This window comes from Schistocerca gregaria, chromosome 1, assembly GCF_023897955.1.
Source record: "Schistocerca gregaria isolate iqSchGreg1 chromosome 1, iqSchGreg1.2, whole genome shotgun sequence".
In the NCBI taxonomy this organism is placed as follows: Eukaryota; Metazoa; Arthropoda; class Insecta; order Orthoptera; family Acrididae; genus Schistocerca; species Schistocerca gregaria.
In genome coordinates, this window is record NC_064920.1 from 555,299,102 (window position 1) to 555,317,449 (window position 18,348).

Genomic DNA, 18,348 nt, shown 5'->3' on the forward strand with positions numbered 1-18,348 from the left:
GTATAAGGGGAATATTTTTTTTAAAAAAAATTCATTATTTGTAAGAAATTGGAAACTGACTGACAGGGTTTCCAATCTAAAAGTCATAATAATAAAAAAATTCTACATCAAAATTTGGGCAAGACTATATGTGGATGAAGAGGGGAAGTGCAAGTAGGTTTCACCTTTTGTCTCATCCATGTCACCATATTTAGCAGCAGTATGATAAAGAATACTAGCATATTTGAAATTCCTCAAAACTGAAATGGGAATAAAATAATAGTTAACTACAGAGCAGAAATATATTTACAAGAAACTTATTTTACAGCTGTGCATTACACTACTGTGTAATCAGTTCTTATACAAAATACAGAGCAATTATCGTGAAAAATAAATATTTATAGGTAATATATGCATGTATAGATAGAAAAGCCCAAGTTCTTTCACTTCATAAACTGAGTCATAGGATCTTCATCTCTTCTCTTTTTCATGTAATATGCCTCTATTTCTTCTTCAGTTGGTTTCTTAACTTCAAACATGCTATTGTACGGCCGTTTCCTTTCATCCATTGATAAAATGCGCTCAGCTTCTTGCTGGTTAAGATCTTCTTGCTTCAAGGCCTGCAAAGCACATGAAAATTAATAAAACTGCAATTTGAAACAATGTACTGGTCTCTACACAAAGCTAACACTTTTGTGACTACTGAAGTCACAGAAACAGAAGAGATGTTATTGAGCAGTGAACACACAGCGCATAGTGGGGTGATCACTCTGTTGTAGAAATAATTCAAAAGCCAAGATTGCTTAATTACTGCTTACTGGATAACCAGTTTCAACACACTAAAGGTGCCATCATTGAATGTTATTGAAACACTCAAAAGAAAAATTGAGAGACACTAGAATATTTGTGGTTAATGAGACACTTTAGACTCTTCCTTACATCTTCCACAAGTGGTGTAAATGTTCTGTTCTTTAAAAATCTTCAACGGAGCTTCAGTTCATCCAAGTTATTTTACAAAAAACTTTCAGTTTTAATACAATAGTTGATCTATTTCTGACTGCAAAGCGATGCTGGAGACTGTCCAATTATGTAAGCATTTTTACAATCTATGAAATTCTAGAATAGAAACGAACAAAAATGTGAATAGAGAAACAATCACCTGTAACTCAATCATTAACATGTAGTATATGGAATAATAAACAGCAGAGGGATGTTACTAGTTTCTATACTATTGCCAGGGCCAGAAAAGTTTCATGTAACTGATAATAAATCTGTGATTTCAAGTGACTTACAAAACTGGCAGTTTTTATGAAATGTAGCATTTTTTTCTTGTTCTGTGTAAAAAAAATTATGTACAGCTGAGGGCAGTAGTTTACCAATACTGGTACCTGATAGTTAACATTTTCCACACTAAGCCCATACACGCCGTACGTTACTTTGTTTCCCTCGTAATTGTAAGGCGAAAACGTATGCTGTACATTTCTTGAATTGAACTGGTGGCAAGAGTAGTTCATTTACTTCACAATGAGTCTGCAGATTGAGCATAGGTAACACACAATCGGTTTTCACAGGCACAATCACATAATAACTATGATGTGGATATTTATTATGAACCTTCAGACACATTTTCTGAAACGTCCAACAGTTCAGGTACAGATTTATAACATTGTTACTGAATAACATCCATGTTACTTTAAAAGCAAATATTGGCTCAAAGTTATTTGGATATTTTTATAGCGGTTTATGTGTGTACTTATTTATTTACGGACACATGAAAATGAGGGTTCAAGTACTGCTGCTTACCCTGATACATCCCAAAACATGATCCCTGATGTGAGCAAAAGAGTTGACAACCAGCCTGTTTTAACAGTGTTCAATAGTGCTACTGATTTAACTTTAAAAATGGATGGAAATTTTAGTGAATCTGAATGCTTATCTCAGCATTTTTCCAACAATGAGATGATAAAAACAGGTATGCAGTACTAAAAATTTGTGAAATGAATAAGAAGTCTATGAAAAGGTGGTCAACAGAAAAAAATAACATGAAATGTACATGTTTTGCTCATGAGTGTAGTGAAGTTGCCAAAAATAAGTGATTATTGGTCGGAGGCTACATTAATAAATACTTCATGGTAATGACTAGAGAGATTTACTTCAATTTTGTGTATGTTGCACTTGAATGACAACACAAAATTCATAAAACTGGGTCAGCCAGAATATGATCTACTGCACAAAATTAGGCCTTTCTTCAGATCTTTTGACACAAAGTGTAAGAATAACTTCAAACCACACGGGAACACCTCAATTCATGAAGGAATATGTCCTTCAGAGGCAGAATAGGATCCAGAGTATATATGAAAAGCAAATAAATAAATAAATAAATAAATGTGGAATCAAACTTTATAGACTGTAACTTAACAACGTTATGTTTTTAACAGTGATATTTACACAGGTAACTCAAACAATGTACACAATTCTATCATCAGTAATTGGTAATTGGCAAAGCACACTGTGTTTATATGGATAGGCTCTGCTGTATTGGACTAACAGTGGCAGAATTAAACCTTTGGTGTATGCAGAAAGGGTCTACTTAATGAAAGGAAGACTGAAGCTCAGGCAGGGGGAAATGATGTTTTTGGAGTAAGGAATATTCACTTGTGGTAAAATGGAAATCAACCAGTCATGTGTACTGCCTTTCAACCTAACATTGAGCAACTTTACCTGTTACTAGTACCAGAAACAAAGAGAGAGGCATAAAGCATTTGTTGTAATAGACTACAACATGCTTGAAACTGGAGTAGACAGGATTGACCAGCTATCAAACTATTATCCTTTCTGTTACAAGACACTGAAATGGTGAAAAAATATTTTCTTTCACCTGTTTCTTTTAGCAGTGACCAATACTTTTGGGTTGTGTACAAACAAACAACCAAAAAGACAAATCTCTGGTGTACTTCATGGAGGCCTTAGGCAAGCAGCTAGGAACTCGTGGCGTGGAGGTGCTTCAGGACTCACAAGGTGGACCATCACCAAGTGTTGTTTTTCAATAAAATATGTTCTTGCATACATGCTTATTTCCTTCAAACATTAAAAATAATGAGTTTTAGAAGTTAGAATTGTTTTGTTCTGTGGAAAAACAGACTTTCAAAACTAGAAAAAATGTTATTTACATTCAGAAAAAAGTTGTACAACAGCATAAGAAAGCAGTAGTGTCAAACTTTAACATAAATGGCTTACTATCTTTATATTTTCTTCATGACTTCTATAAAAAGCCCCTGAAATTGCTTGAAAAGTGTCAGTCCACAGGAACAAAACATGTCTAAACGGCTCAGTGTAGAAATTGCTACTTGAATGCTAAAGTTAAAATTTGATTTATTTCCTCACTTCTGACAATTTCATACAATCTTAAAATAATGGTTAATTTCTTGGTTGAGGCTCTATGTCTAAGTGTGACATCAAACAAGTTACGTCCAAGTAACAGTTTTAATAACTGAGGTGACATTTTCCAACACTTTTGCCAAACCTGTTTTGGAAACACTTAATCAACGTGGCATTCCATACCATGCAATTTAACCTAGGTCCTGCCTATGCAACAGATCATGCAGTCACCACAAACTTTTGTGACAAAATAGTACAAATAATACTAAATAAATATTAAAACAAATATTCTCAGTATTTTGTTTTACTGCCAGAAACCCACTTGCATGTCAGATGTTCGTTGCTGTTTGTTTTGTTTTCCTTCAGGACACAAAAAACAACTTGGGTCATACATGCCCAAGTCAAAACTATAGAACATGAACACAGTGAGGAGTTAAACGGCTATACGTCAGTCCCAATTGACAGAATAGAAGCGAACTAAAAACAGGCACATGGAAAAAGGGCTAAAAAACACACCACACAGAAATGGAGGTCCAAAACTAAAACGGCCTTTGCCACATTGCTTTGGCGGATAAAAAGTAAAACGCGGTTGACAGCCCACGTGTCATTCGCTAAAACGGCTGATGAATCAGACGGTAAACCCTGGAGGGGGGAGAAAAAAAATTGTGGCGGACAGTTAAAATTTGGGTGCAATGTGTACCAAGTGGTGCGGTAGTGCCACTTAACAAATGACGCTGTGATTGGCTGAAAGATGCAAACCGAGTGGGTACAATTTTGATTTACATGTTTGTGAAGCTAAGTGTTATATTGGACGATTTTCATATTAATACTTACATATCATGAGAGTAAGTAGTTCAATTAATGCACCACATTAAAGATCTCTCCAAACCACACCAATTTTGGTATGATTCGCTGCACAACAGTATCAGGAACTCTGACATTTCTGGATAAATCACTACTTGTGTTCCCAAGTTAGAAGTGAAGGCTGCTTCATTATTCTACATCTACATCTGTACTCTGCAGACCACTGTAAAGTATATGGCAAATGTACTTCACTTTATATCTGTTATTAGGGTGTTTTCCTCATTCCATTCACCGCTGGAGCAAAGCCAGAACAACTGCTTAAATACCTCTGTGCCTGCTGTAATTAGACTAACCTTGTCTCGCTATCCTTATTCAAGTGATAAGTGGAGGGTTGTAGTATGTTCCTAGATTCATCACTGAGATTGGTTTTGAATACTTTCTAAGTTGGCTTTCATCAGATAGAGTGGAAATGATTTCCTGGTGATTAAACCAGTAAGCCTTTGAGAAACATGAAGGCACACACATTTCAGCAATAGTCGAACAAAACACAAAAACCCACTGGGTTACAACTTCAAAATAGGCTAACAACTCTTATGGCCACATGTCGATGTATGAAGTCTGGTTTACAGTTCTACATTCTTGCTTCAATCATAGGTTTGATAATGAACTCTATTAATGACAACATGGCAAAGACCCTATTTTATTTAACTATAAGGGGTGTTCAAAAAGAAACGATCCAGAGGCATAATTACAGAAATCAGTACGTGTATGTTAGAAGTATTGACCCTAGCTGTTGAGACACTTGGCCTACTGTGACACAAGATGGTGAATGGTTACCCCATAAACTTCCCGGGGCTACGATGTTAATCAGTTCCACACATACAGTTCGACGTCTTCGTCCGAGGTGAATCGTTTGCCCTATGCCAACATTCTTGTTTGACCAAGATGGCCCCCTTCTGATTCACTTTCTGCAGCATGGGACACCAGTGAATGCCCAGCGTTACTCGCAAACCTTGACCACCCTTCGTCAAGCGATCAGATCAAAACAACCAAGCAATCTCACCCGTGGGGTCATTCTGCTCCACGACAATGCACAGCCTCATACAGCCAACACAGTCGTGGCACTCCTGCATAAATGCAAATGGGAGGTTCTTGGCCATCCTCCATACTGCCCAGAGCTCTCCCTCTGTGATTACGTTATTTTTTTGTCCCCTTAAAAATGCTCTGAGTGTCAAACGATTCACCTTGGATGACGACATCCAGCTAACATCACAGCCCCAGGAATTTTACGAGACAGCCACTCACCACCTTGTGTGACAATGCGACAAGTGTCAACCGCCAGGGTCAATACTTCGAACATACAGGAACTGGTTTCTATAATTATGAATTATGCCTCTTTCTTCTTGAATGCCCCTTATATTATCAGATGTGTAACATGTTCTGAAGGGATACAAATCCCTTTAGTGTTTACAAGGAGAGGTCCCCAGTAGTGGGATCAATTTTTTGAAACCATTTATACGGCAATGTAGGTTAAGGTCCCAGAAATCACAACATGCAGCCACTGACCATGATGGACCCTTGTTTGTGAGTAATTGATGAAAGAAGTTCGAAATTTTGCATGATATACAGCTTAAAACAAAGGAAAGTCACACAGGCTGGTTGTGTAGCATAATGATTAAGATTGTGAGTTCAAATCCCAATGGGTACACAGAAATTTTAAATTTTTAAATTTTTATCAAAATGATGATAATACTTATTTTTATTCATTAACTGGTTTTAAAAGTAATTTTTATTTATATTCCTCTGCCAATTCATTTCAATCATGGTATTAAATTTTTCATTTGCTCTTATTTTTCTGCCTATTATTCTCTTTCCACTTGGAATCCTTGTTCATGCGATTTTAATTATTTTTATGTATTAACTTCGAATTCATTTCTTCCTTTTTATAATCTGATATTTTTGTTCATGTTTTGCATTCACTAGTTATATTTACAATTTCCTCTTTAGTTTAAATATTCATCTGCATTATTTCATCTACAGTGCAATAAGATTTCTGTTTTAAATGTTTGTATGATGTTTATTATTAAAAAAATTTAACATCTTTTAACAAAAATACATTTGACGCCACTACACAGTCAATATAAAGAGATTTTGACTGTTTTTAACCTATAGATGGGCATTTTCAAACGTGTGAATATTATAATAGATAGATAAAAACAAATTTGCATGCACAAAGATTCCAAGTGGAAAAGAATGATAGGAAGAAAAAGAGCAGTTGAAATAGTTAACAAAGTGATCAAAATGACGTGAAAAAGGAATAGAAATGAAAAATTTCATTTAAACTAATTAATTGAACAAAAATACGTCATTTTGATAGAGATTTAAAAATGCAAAATTTCAAAGCACTTGGCACGACTCGAACCACAATCTTTTGCATGTGAGCACTGTACTTTAATCATTACACGACCCAACCAGTCTGTGTAACATTATTTTTTTAAAGTTCTAGAGACTCACATAAAATTCCAAAAAACTTTCTTTGATTACTTGCAAATGCTGCCCCCCCCCCCCCCCCATCACCAAGCGCGATACCTGGAACTTTAACCTGCATTACTGTATAGGTAGCTTCAAATAGTCGATCGCATCACTAGGGATATCACCTCGTCACTGGGAAAGCAATTTTCCATGTTCGCGGATACGCGTACACTGCCAAATGTATGGTGTTGTGCTGAAGGCCATTTGTATTCTACGTTAAAATCTAGACTCCAGGTGGCTGTTTCCACACCACGTGGATTGATAGCAGATGAGTTCTCGGAAGAGAACCAAGTTATGTCAAAGCTTTCATTTGAAAAACTATCAACATTGTGTGGATAGTTTTACTTTATTTGATTAGATTCAATTGATTTAATATGAACAATTTTGTATTTAATAAAGTAAATAGATGTGATTTTCAAAGCAAATAAATATAATTAACTGATGGTTACATTTTCAACAAAAAACAGTGAAGTAGACAAAAACAGGAACACACAATTCTTCAAAAATAAACTGTCAAACTAATATCGAAATTGGGAAAACTAAAACCACTTTTTCCTGTCCTAGCAATAGGTATTCCTCTAGTTTACAAAGACACACAAATAGATCTACCTATGGTTACAGAAAACCACACAAAACAATCTTAAGCTTCCAAACCTAATTTCAAACAATGTTTGCAGATTTAAAAATTTGTGAAGGAAGTTATTTTTTCCCCCTTCAATTCTTGCAGTACACACAGATATCCATTCTTCAAATTTTTTGTGCAAGCATCTTTAGTATTTCAGTTGTCAGTCATGTGAATTGTAGGCTGGAACTAATTCCCAAGTCATTTGGCAAAGTATTGGCTACAGGCACTAAATAAGTAATCTATGTGCTACTGCTAGTTTTCCCCTAACAGTTCTACAAGACATAATGCAAACAACACTTCCCTAACCTCAATAGACCACTATGTTCTGTTGTCACCCATGGAACTGGGTTAAAATGGTTTTGAACTATTGCGTACAATGCACGAAATCCGATCTCTTTGGGAAGTGCTTCTTGGCTTACTACCATGTACATTAATGACTGACACATTCTGATTTGTAAACACACAATTAGATAATCTGATAGCTTCTCCAGCCACTAGAAAGCAGCACTTGTTGTCACTAAGCTAAAGGTGATTCCTTCAAAGTTGTGTTCAAAAGTTTCTTCATGTTCTCAGAAAAGTACTTAAAAAGAAAAGCTATAAACCAATATGGTACACTGGAGAAATATTCAATAAGCTGTCCCAACGTCCTGCAAAGACAATCTTCGGTTACCTGTTTCACAGATACTCAAAGACAGTGAGCCCATTCCATCAGTGGTTTTCAGCACTCGTTACAGAAAAAAGGGTGACGACAAAAGAAATGTTTGTAATGTACGCAGTTAGAAATTCAATAGCCAGCAATTCTCACTTTCATTAAAGTAAGTAAAAAAGATCATAAAAAATAGGCAAATTAATACTATTCACAGTTCAACCAATTATTTCATTACCTTTATTGGTAATCACCCACAGAGGTATTTTCCTGCCAAACATGTAGGTCAGGATAAAGCTCTTATGTAGGATGGGTCTTTAGGATCCCTGCCTCAAATTGGCAGCACAAGCTCCTCTAAGCACACTTTGTGATCCAATTGGTGGTTAGAACCTCACTCCATCTTCAGTCCATGCCTAGGAACTGCAGTGGCCATCCCACACAGCTTGTCTCAAATAAAATAACTTTCTAAATGACAATATGCTTTTGGTGTTTGCCCTAGTCTCACCAGGTATATTCCAGTTTGTTGGTTGAATTTATACACACACTCGAACAACCTAATATGAAAGCTTGAGAGAGAGAGAGAGAGAGAGAGAGAGAGAGAGAGAGAGAGAGAGAGAGAGAGAGAATATATGTTTTTAAGATCAAGTGAATGGGCTCTTCTTGCAAAATATGGAGAACTAATTTGAGTCTCATAGCTTCAAATTGAAAGAACACATTAGCAGTGGCTAGAAATTAAATTATTTTCTATATTTCTTTGTTACTGTCAATGCATTACTCACTATTTCTCAATTAGAACATAAAAGATTAGCAATAAATCCCAGGCCTGTCCAATCTTACCTAAAAATAACTAAATGCACTCACCATTTTCAGTTTATCTTCTGGAGAATCTTTCTTTCCTTTTCTCTTCTTTTCTAAGTGCTTCTTCTTCTTCTCTTTCTTTTTCTTCTTTTTATTTTGTTTTTTCTTTTTTTCTGTTTCTTCACTATCTTTATCAGAGTGATCCTGAAAAGAGTGATTAATGAATGGTTAAACATATGGAGAGAGGAGAGCTGTTTACTCAAATGTCAAATGAAATGCACGAGATTACATTTGTGCTCACAGTAAAGATAGGGCAAAATGAAGTTGAAATTTTTCAGAGACAGAGGCATGTCTGTGTTTTGATATTGTGACATCTTGAATTTTCAGTCTTATGGCATCAGGTAGCAGTATGTCCTGTGTACAGCATTTACATTATTCACAAATAGAGAACTTGACCACAGGGATATTTGCTGTGGTGTATACTGATTGCCATTAACTGTCATATTTATTCCTTTATGAAAATATTAATGTGTATTGGGTCAATGTTTGTACCTGGTGTGGAGGTGGAAAATTTAGACCTTTAACTCTAGAGCCTGCAATTCCTGGATAGCTACCAAAGTGACCTCTATCAACAAAACAGCCAACCAGCTTAATGACAGAGTACAAATATTATGTCACTAATCACATGGCAACAAATGATCAAGAGAGAGACTCCTGATTAATGATTTAGGAGTAAATGAGACAATGCAGTGAATAGTGGAGGCATCGAGTTGTCAACAAACACGCAAAAAATAAGAAAAATTTGTTTGTTTTTGGATAAATCCTTTAAGAAGCTATAGTACACGTATTCATTCATACACACATATATACCGTATTTACTGGAATCTAAGCCGCAATTTTTTCCGGTTTTTGTAATCCAAAAAAACGCCTGCGGCTTAGAATCGAGTGCAAAGTAAGCGGAAGTTCTGAAAAATGTTGGTAGGTGCCGCCACAACAAACTTCTGCCATTGAATACATGTAGCACTACACAGGCATGCTTTGCAGGTACAAAGATAAATACTGGTGCCAAAACCTCTGCGGGGAGGGGGGGTGGAAGACGAACTTTTTTTTCTCCGCCCCGAGTTTTGACCACTGCATTATATAACGAAGTAAATACAAATTCCGTATTGTTCATATTCGAATATAGCAGCATTTCAATGTACTACGAAAATCCGACTAGCAAGACTATTTGGGATGTTTGTCAATATGGTCAACTCTAAGTTCTGAATGGTTTCCTACCTGTGGGAAGAGATGGTTGCTAATAGGAACTTTTATGAATTGTGAATCACATGCAGTATTCTCTTCAGCATAAGAGTAATACGAATATTTTGCCATGTATTCTTTCGTGTTTGTTGCTATCTCATTTAAATCTTGTCTGCCTAATAAACTACAAAACTAGTGTGAGACAACAGCAAACGCGGAAGAATACACACATCATGTCATGTTTATTTTCGTATTATTCTTACGCCTAATAGTGATACAGTCAGAAATGAAGCACGGCAATTGACTAGATTTTTACATCCAAGATGACTAATTTCTGTGCAGAACGTAATGTACAAAAGAGGCGTCTCCAATGATTTTCAAACAGAGAAAATTTTTCGCTAAACTCTCGTTCAGAACATCTCCTATCGTACGCAGTCTATTATTTGGTTCTTGTTGATCATTATCAAAGAAAGCAGCAGTGTAAGTAACAACAAATAGCAGTCTCTTGCCATTGTTTCGCTAATGAGACGATTCCTCTCTTTTTTTTTTTAAAAAAAAGGACTGTAAACGGCGGTAGCAAGCACAAAAGCAGGCTATTCCGTGAGCGGTGACAGGACGTAAACACTCATTATCAGAATGCGACAAACAATGCATGACACAGTACAACAATGCATTTTCAGTTTAGAGTGACGTAAACAGCTATGACAAAGAGAACGGCACTTATCAGATCAAAGAAAAATAAGCAACCAATTCAAACCAGCCGAAACACGTCAAAAAGGTAGGGTACTCGGCCGGAGCGCCTGACGCATAGCAGTGGCTTCCTGGTAAAACTTAACTGCTAAGCTTACGACTCGAACCAAACTACTGTTGTTGTATCGTCATTCATTCTACCATTTTTCAGGTGTGGCTTAGATTCGAGTGCGGCTTAGATTTGAGTAAATACGGTATGTGCGTCGTTATCAATTAACGAGGTAATCTGTAGTGGGCTATATGATTTTTAAAGTAACAGTACTTGCTATTTCTGGACTAACAGAATAAAAATACCTGTAGCAAATTGATAAAAAAGGCCAGTGTCACAACATTATGTGTTGCTACTGTTCTGTTTACAGTTCCAATATGAGCAAAATAAAATTCCACAGACTTCTTTACATAGTATCATCTGGAAATTTCTTGGGTTGCAGTATTACCCAAGATGTGTTGCAGAAATGGCAGTAATGTGCAGGGCTACATAACAATGTCTAGAAATAACAGACCTCAGGTTCAAAATGATTCAAATGGCTCTGAGCACAATGGGACTTAAAATCTATGGTCATCAGTCCCCTAGAACTTAGAAGTACTTAAACCTAACTAACCTAAGGACAGCACACAACACCCAGTCACCACGAGGCAGAGAAAATCCCCGACCCCACCGGGAATCGAACCCGAGAACCCAGGCTTGGGAAGCGAGAACGCTACCGCACGACCACGAGCTGCGGGCAGACCTCAGGTACATCAGGTTTTTGGGTGTAGAATGGTGGTTACATCCAATCAATAGACTGTAACTGTGGTAAGAGGCCAGTTTTTCTGAGAATTGTGCATAAATCAATTACAGCCTTCCTACATTAACCACCTGTGTATCACCAGTTTTTAAATCATTTAGAAAAAACTACAAGCATCTGCAGGGTCAAAGAAGTTCAAATTACGCATTCAGTGATAATGAAACTCGGTGAAATATGCTAATGCTGCATGTTATTGATTACTTGCATTTCAGATTAATCACCATTTGTATCACAATTTTATAAAACCTACCAAAAGTTAATATCAGAGACTACTTACATCTGAATCCGAGCTGTCTGAATCTGAAGAGCTGGAATTTTTTGTTTCTGCCTGGGGCTCTGTTTCAACTTTCATTCCTCTTTGTAAATCAGATGCAGCTGCTTTGCCAGCTTCACCAGTACAGTATGAATTCTAGTAAAACACAAGACCATGAAATATATTAAGATAAAAATCAACCCACAAATATAGTATTAACAAGACTTAAGATTTCACCCAAACTTACTTTTACAAAAGAATGGCAACATTTATAACCCCACTGACCATTCTGCCAGTAAGAACCCCAAACAGATGTATGGTTGTTTGGGAATATGTCTTCTTCATACTTTGATCGGATGATTTGTTTTTCCTGACCCTGAGAGCAAAAAATTAAAATAATTTCATATCTACAAATCTAAAATCAGTAGAAAAACAAAATTTCTTTTCTGAAACTCGACTCCTGGCTTTATCCAGCGTTTCACAGTAATATTCATTTTGTTTCGGGTTATCAAAATTTATTGAACACAGAAGTTTGTATGAAGTGGGCTAAAGGTTACAGAGCACTTCCTCGAGATCAATACAGCACAGATTTACTTTCCACATCATTCAGTGTAACTCTTACTTTCTAGATTTATCTGCATTATTTATTAATTAAATAACAATACCTTTATAAGTTTACCATAACGCGAGTATTCCACATAATCCTCTGTCTGTGCTAAAAGAAGAGCTTTGGGTGGTGCTTGCAGATGTTCAGCTCCTCCGTATTTCTCCAATATGCTACCCTGTGCTTGGCTCTTGAACTGTTCCTTCTTCTTCTCATATTCGTGTTGTAGCATTTCCAACTTAGTAGGTTCAGCTAGGAGATGAACATCCACTCCTTTCTCATATGCCTCCCAAGCAAACAGCTGAGCCACTGAGTGCTTTTGTGTGTCTCCAGTGAAGCGTACGAAGTTCTCGCCTGCATAGTCCACACTACAAAACAATCAAGATCTCTGTTAATTAGATGCACAGTAAAATATATTTATCTGGATCACCTGGCAGTAACATATATCTCGCACATTAAAGTTTCACTTTACACTTTCCGAGTAATTAACCCCTTAACATACTATTTTTTAAACATCCTATGGTGAATGAAATTACATACAGACATACAAAGATAGCTTTTAAAGCACAAAATAATGAGTTATAAAATTTTTAATGTCACCATTAAACAAATATCTGAGGATTTTGTTGGAGCACAGTAGACTTATTATTTTGTACCGTTGGAGCTCACTTGTCACTCAACTGACAAACTGGCATCACTTTCAGTCTCTACTCAAGTATCGTCATATTCTTCTTCACTTTGTAACTCACTAGATTCAATGTTGGATTCAGAATCACTTTAGCCATCCTTTTTTGAAAGCACTGCCAAAACAACATTACAGGACAGAGTCTGAAAGTGCACATTTTTTTTATAGTGTATTCAAAACCGCACACAGTGAAGGCAATACAAAGTGGCAACCACCTCAACCAAAACATGATAGCCAACCTACAAATATAGTACAAGATGCTCTGAAGTGGCTGAACACTAAACTATCAATGTTGAAACAGACATAAGCCGGGTTTTATTTTTTTTGAAGGTCTGTCCTTAAGTTGACCGAGTATACTAGAGATTTTTTAAGTTTCTGTCTAAATAATAAAAATGAGTGGGGTTTTCCACTAGTAATAATTACATACAGTTCTATTTGCGGTGACAGATGAGGAGCTTGATACAACTTATTCCCACTAAGAAAATGACTCCCAACACTGTTTCCCAACACACAAATAAATATCAGAAATGGGCTCAATTGTTAAAATGTACACTTAAAATCACTTACTCTGCCTAGAGCTAGGCAAATACAGTGCAATGAGTACAAAATAACCTGGCCCATATCTGCGCAGACAGGACGGTAGGGGAGGCGACAGTGGTATTAGTGGATGTTGCCAACAGCCACCTCACAGTGATGATGGTAGGGGGGAGGGGTTCAATTCAACAGTTTGAACTCTATTTACAAGCTCATATCTCAAAATTTCTAAGATGCAGCTAGCAAGTCTGCATACTATCATATTAACAAGTTAAACTAATACAACCAATAATTGGCAATAATTCGACAAGAGTCCAAAATCAATAGTCTCTGACCAGATTAGCGAGTACGAAAACCAATGCATCGTAAACAACTGAGACAGCTGCTGCTAAAAGACAAAGAAAACAGTCCAGGAGGTGACAGGAAACTGAGATGGCCACCACTTCGGAGCAAAGGGATGGACTTGCAGAATGGTCAGGAGAGAAATGTATTTCTGTGCATGGGAAAAGTTACTTTGTGCAAGCTTTTGCATAAAACACCATGTTGATACATGGTGTGTTCAATTTATGTGATGCATAATATTGATCTGTCTTAAGTTTACTGACCATGGCACGATACTCATTGTGGCAGGATACTGATCCAGTTTTTCTGAGATGACAATAGGAGTACTATCACCCATACCTCTATTACATGGTGTCAAATTTCTATCTAATGCAGTTTTTAATTTTATTCAACAAAGTTTGATGTGGCTTTATACAGTTTTGAACAAATTAAATTCCACTTAAACAGGACAAAGATATAAGACTACTCACTCCTGTTCATTAACTCCAGTACCAGCATGTGGATTGTCCCTCATGGAACGAGTTTTAGGATCATAATACGCAGAATTTGGATCCAAATTGCGCAGGTATTTTGCAGTGTCCTCTCGAATACGTAAATTACGAACTGTTATACGTTGTTTTGAATCTACTTTAGTGCCAGGCATATCTACTTCATCGACATATTTATCTTCGTCATCTTCATCAATATCCTCTGTCTGAAAAACAAATAGCAATTGATCAAACCACAAAAGCTTGAACAAACAGTATATGCTGCTAGCAGCACCATTTGTTGAACAACAATGTTTTGTGACCAGATTAAATAAATCTATGATAGTAAAAACAACCAAGTTAAATGGCAGATATCTACACCTGTAGTCCACAAAATACTGTTCAATGTATAGAGAAGGGTACAAAACCTACACATTTTATTCCGTTTGCAGATGGCACTCAAAGTTTGTCTAATCACTTCTATTTAAGCACTAATTTTACTTTCATGGTTACTTCACCAGATTTAGATAGGATTCAACTTGTTTTTCATCACAAGCACTCTGACATTTATCAGTGCGGCATTGAGTGATGTACAATACAGTTCTTGCAGAATCACTCACTGCAGTTTGTTGAGTGTTCCTGTTACACACACACACACACACACACACACACACACACACACACATCAATTAAGGGATCCCACAAGAAATTCAATATTCTCTCTCTCTCTCTTTCTCACTGATACAAAGTTGTCCAGATTGTCTAACAATATTCAAAATTGGTGGAGTAAGAGTTTTTCTAAGCAATTCAGTAAGTATATAACAGTCTGGCATCTAACTTCCACGTGGCTAGATTCAAGTTTCTTTTCTATCATATATCATCATGGATAGATACTCTTAATTTTTTTATTATTGTGTGTTTCTGGGGACTCACTATCAATTACGTAATATAAGAAATCAGAGTTGTTCGTAATTTTACACACATTACACTCCTTTACGTTGAGGGTCAGTTTCCAAATTTCATACCTAACAATGTCACTTCCTTGTAGACAACTGAGTCAAACATGAAAAACCTGACAGAGCTAAAGATGATATATGCAAGGTCATTTACAAACCTCTTGAACGGTAGCACTCCTATTGCACTTCCTTGAGGTATGTTGGACGCTACTTTAGCTTCTGATAACACATTCCCATTAACAATGATTTCCAGAGTTTTATTTGGTAAGGTATGTTCAATGTGTTTGCATATCTGCTCCAATATTTTGTTTATAAGGTGGAAGCTTGCTGTAAGTCAAGAAATATGTCATCAACTTCAGCTCCCCTATACAAATTTTGGCTTCTTGCTCTTTTGACTGAACAGAGGGAACTGTGTTTACCACAACATGTTCTTATGGAAAGAATGATAATTTTACAATGGACTGACAAGAGAGACTCTTCTACAAGTACAAGGGAGTATTCAATAAATAATGCAACTTTTTTTCTGAAACAAGGTTGATTTACGCAGGATTCCAATTAACCATATTATTCCCCACTTTTTTGGCCAAAAAAACCTATTTTCTCATCCCTCACAACTTTGCTTGGCATGTACTTTTCTAAGGTGTATTATACAATACCCTTAAACTTTGTCCACTGAGGTTCTACACTTATGGTCCTGGAGATGAGCTTTTTGCATTGATCGCTCATGTAATCTGAAATCTGTATTTTGTCGCTCTTACTAAGCAAAGTATCTTCCTACCTTTCTTCATGTTTCGGTCTGTTATTTGATCAGCTTCTCAAGGTAATTTGTGGATAAGACATTTAGAATAACTTCACGATTCCCCGTCCCTACTACCCACCTTGGGGCTCTATAAAAGCATCTGGTGACCACGTCTGAGCCACCTTCAACACATCTAATCATTCAAATTAGTTCACACTGGGGACGTATATAAACCTCACTAGATATTATCTCCCCGCCACAACAGTAAACATGCCTCCACCACAAGTGATCAACCTATCTTTAATCAGAATTTTATTGCTATTCACATTTGACATTAGTCAGCTTTCTGTGTCTAGTACTGTGTGGGCACTGTAAAAGTTTATAAGCAAGTTTAGTTCTGCAACATTCCAATGCAGTTAATTAATACTATATTAATATTTTCCTCCTCTGATCTGGCTTGACAAATTTTACTTTTTTTTTAATATTTTTCTATGTCCAAATTTAGAATGTATCTTATCAGACCTGTGGAAGTATGTCTATATCCTAAAAACGAAACCCACATGTGTATACCACATATACTGAGATGCATTACTAGCCACTTCCTGTGCTTGACTAACTTATTGGGCAGGGGGGGGGGGGGGGGAGAAATAATATGATTCTCCAACCAATAGCAGAGGTCACTACACAATTGTCTGTTCTGGGAATGATGCTGCAAAACAATAGCTCTGCATACATCCCATGTGCTAGACTGGCTGTTTTCCTGAAAGCAGTCCGCCACCTACAGGAATTGAGGATGGTTGGAGTAATTTCTGATGACATGACTCACAATTTGCAATCAGGTGTGACCAGTGACCTCAACTGCTGCCAGCAAAGCCTCCTCCATGTCTTGAATGTAATCCTCCAGCAAATAAAGTGAATGGGCACTGGCTTTCCTCCCTGACCTGGCCACTATTTCCCCTAGTGGCTCCATCACCAACCTAATGTTGGAGGAGTTTTCAAAGACATCTGCACTTGTCTGTACCTTCCACGAACATTGGCAGTGATCTGTCCCATGCTGGCTCAGATGTACTTTTGGTAGTGGGCGACACCTCGAACCTGTTTCTGAAGTGTATAGCTGTGGCCAGCAACTACCACGTCCAGAAATTTACCACGGAGACAATGAGCTCTGAACAGCCTCTACAGGAGTCCAGGACTTGGGCACTGTTTCCAGTAATCATTGTCAGGTTCTCTTCTATCTAATGAAGACTTCCTCTTCAAATTAGAGACTGCACCACATCTGTGGAGCACCCTCCTAGTTGTGAAAATACCAGTTTTCACAGCCATTGTTGTAGTCTGACAAAAATGGTATGTGATGGTACAACTACAACAGGGGCTAATGACGGTACCCTCTTCTCAATTTGTGTGTGCGTACCATGTATTCTGAGGTTTGAAAGTGAGTCAGTCTTCAAATTTATTTTACACTCAAATGTACATTTGAAGGCATGGGTTCTTTACCAAAACTGATGTCTACGAAGTCCCTTCTACAATCTCTGGAAGCCTGTAATATGAATCGTGAAACGCCCTGTGCACGAAGTTACCATCAATACAACCAGCATAGCCAAGTATAGGACAGTATGTCACAGTTTTTGGTTTGTTCACCATGTTCATTAATTTTGCTTTTTTGTGGGCGAGCACAGAGGAAAGATCTCGTAAAAAAGGGTGTTTTGACGTATAATATGTGGTTGTAGCATATATCAGAAAGTAGTTCGATTACCTCATACCTAGATACAAATTTCAATTTTTAATAAGTTTATACTTCCTGTTACTCAACTGTGATTTTTTTTAAATAATTGATTAAATTAATTACCACAAAGTGTAGTGGAGTAGGTGGTGGTGGGAGGGTGCATAGGACAGGTTCATCCCTATGAAATCCCCAAACCACCTTCCCTACCCTCTGGCTCCTACCCTTGTAACCGCCCCCGGTGTAAAACCTGTCCTATGCACCCTCCCACCACCACCTACTCCAGTCCTGTAACCCGGAAGGTGTACACGATCAAAGGCAGAGCCACGTGTGAAAGCACCCACGTGATTTACCAACTGACCTGCCTAACACTGTGACGCTTTCTATGTGGGAATGACCAGCAACAAACTGTCCATTCGCATGAATGGACACAGGCAGACAGTGTTTGTTGGTAATGAGGATCACCCTGTGGCTAAACATGCCTTGGTGCACGGCCAGCACATCTT

At 37.2% G+C, this 18,348-nt stretch overlaps 1 protein-coding gene across 3 annotated transcripts in view; it reads right to left on the reverse strand.

Moving 5' to 3' along the window:
* Positions 1–262: 262 nt before the first annotated feature.
* The window catches only part of LOC126356309 (pre-mRNA-splicing factor SLU7), a 53,698-nt gene continuing 35,612 nt past the window's right edge, over positions 263–18,348 (reverse strand). For all 3 annotated transcript variants that reach the window (XM_050007275.1, XM_050007283.1, XM_050007265.1), the window contains exons 6-11: positions 14,431–14,654; positions 12,461–12,767; positions 12,043–12,171; positions 11,820–11,951; positions 8,826–8,966; positions 263–599 (exon numbers count right to left, since the gene is read on the reverse strand). In XM_050007275.1, coding sequence (XP_049863232.1) covers positions 423–599; positions 8,826–8,966; positions 11,820–11,951; positions 12,043–12,171; positions 12,461–12,767; positions 14,431–14,654 — 1,110 coding nt within the window. In that variant the 3' untranslated portion in view covers positions 263–422. The remainder of the gene's footprint in view (positions 600–8,825; positions 8,967–11,819; positions 11,952–12,042; positions 12,172–12,460; positions 12,768–14,430; positions 14,655–18,348) is intronic.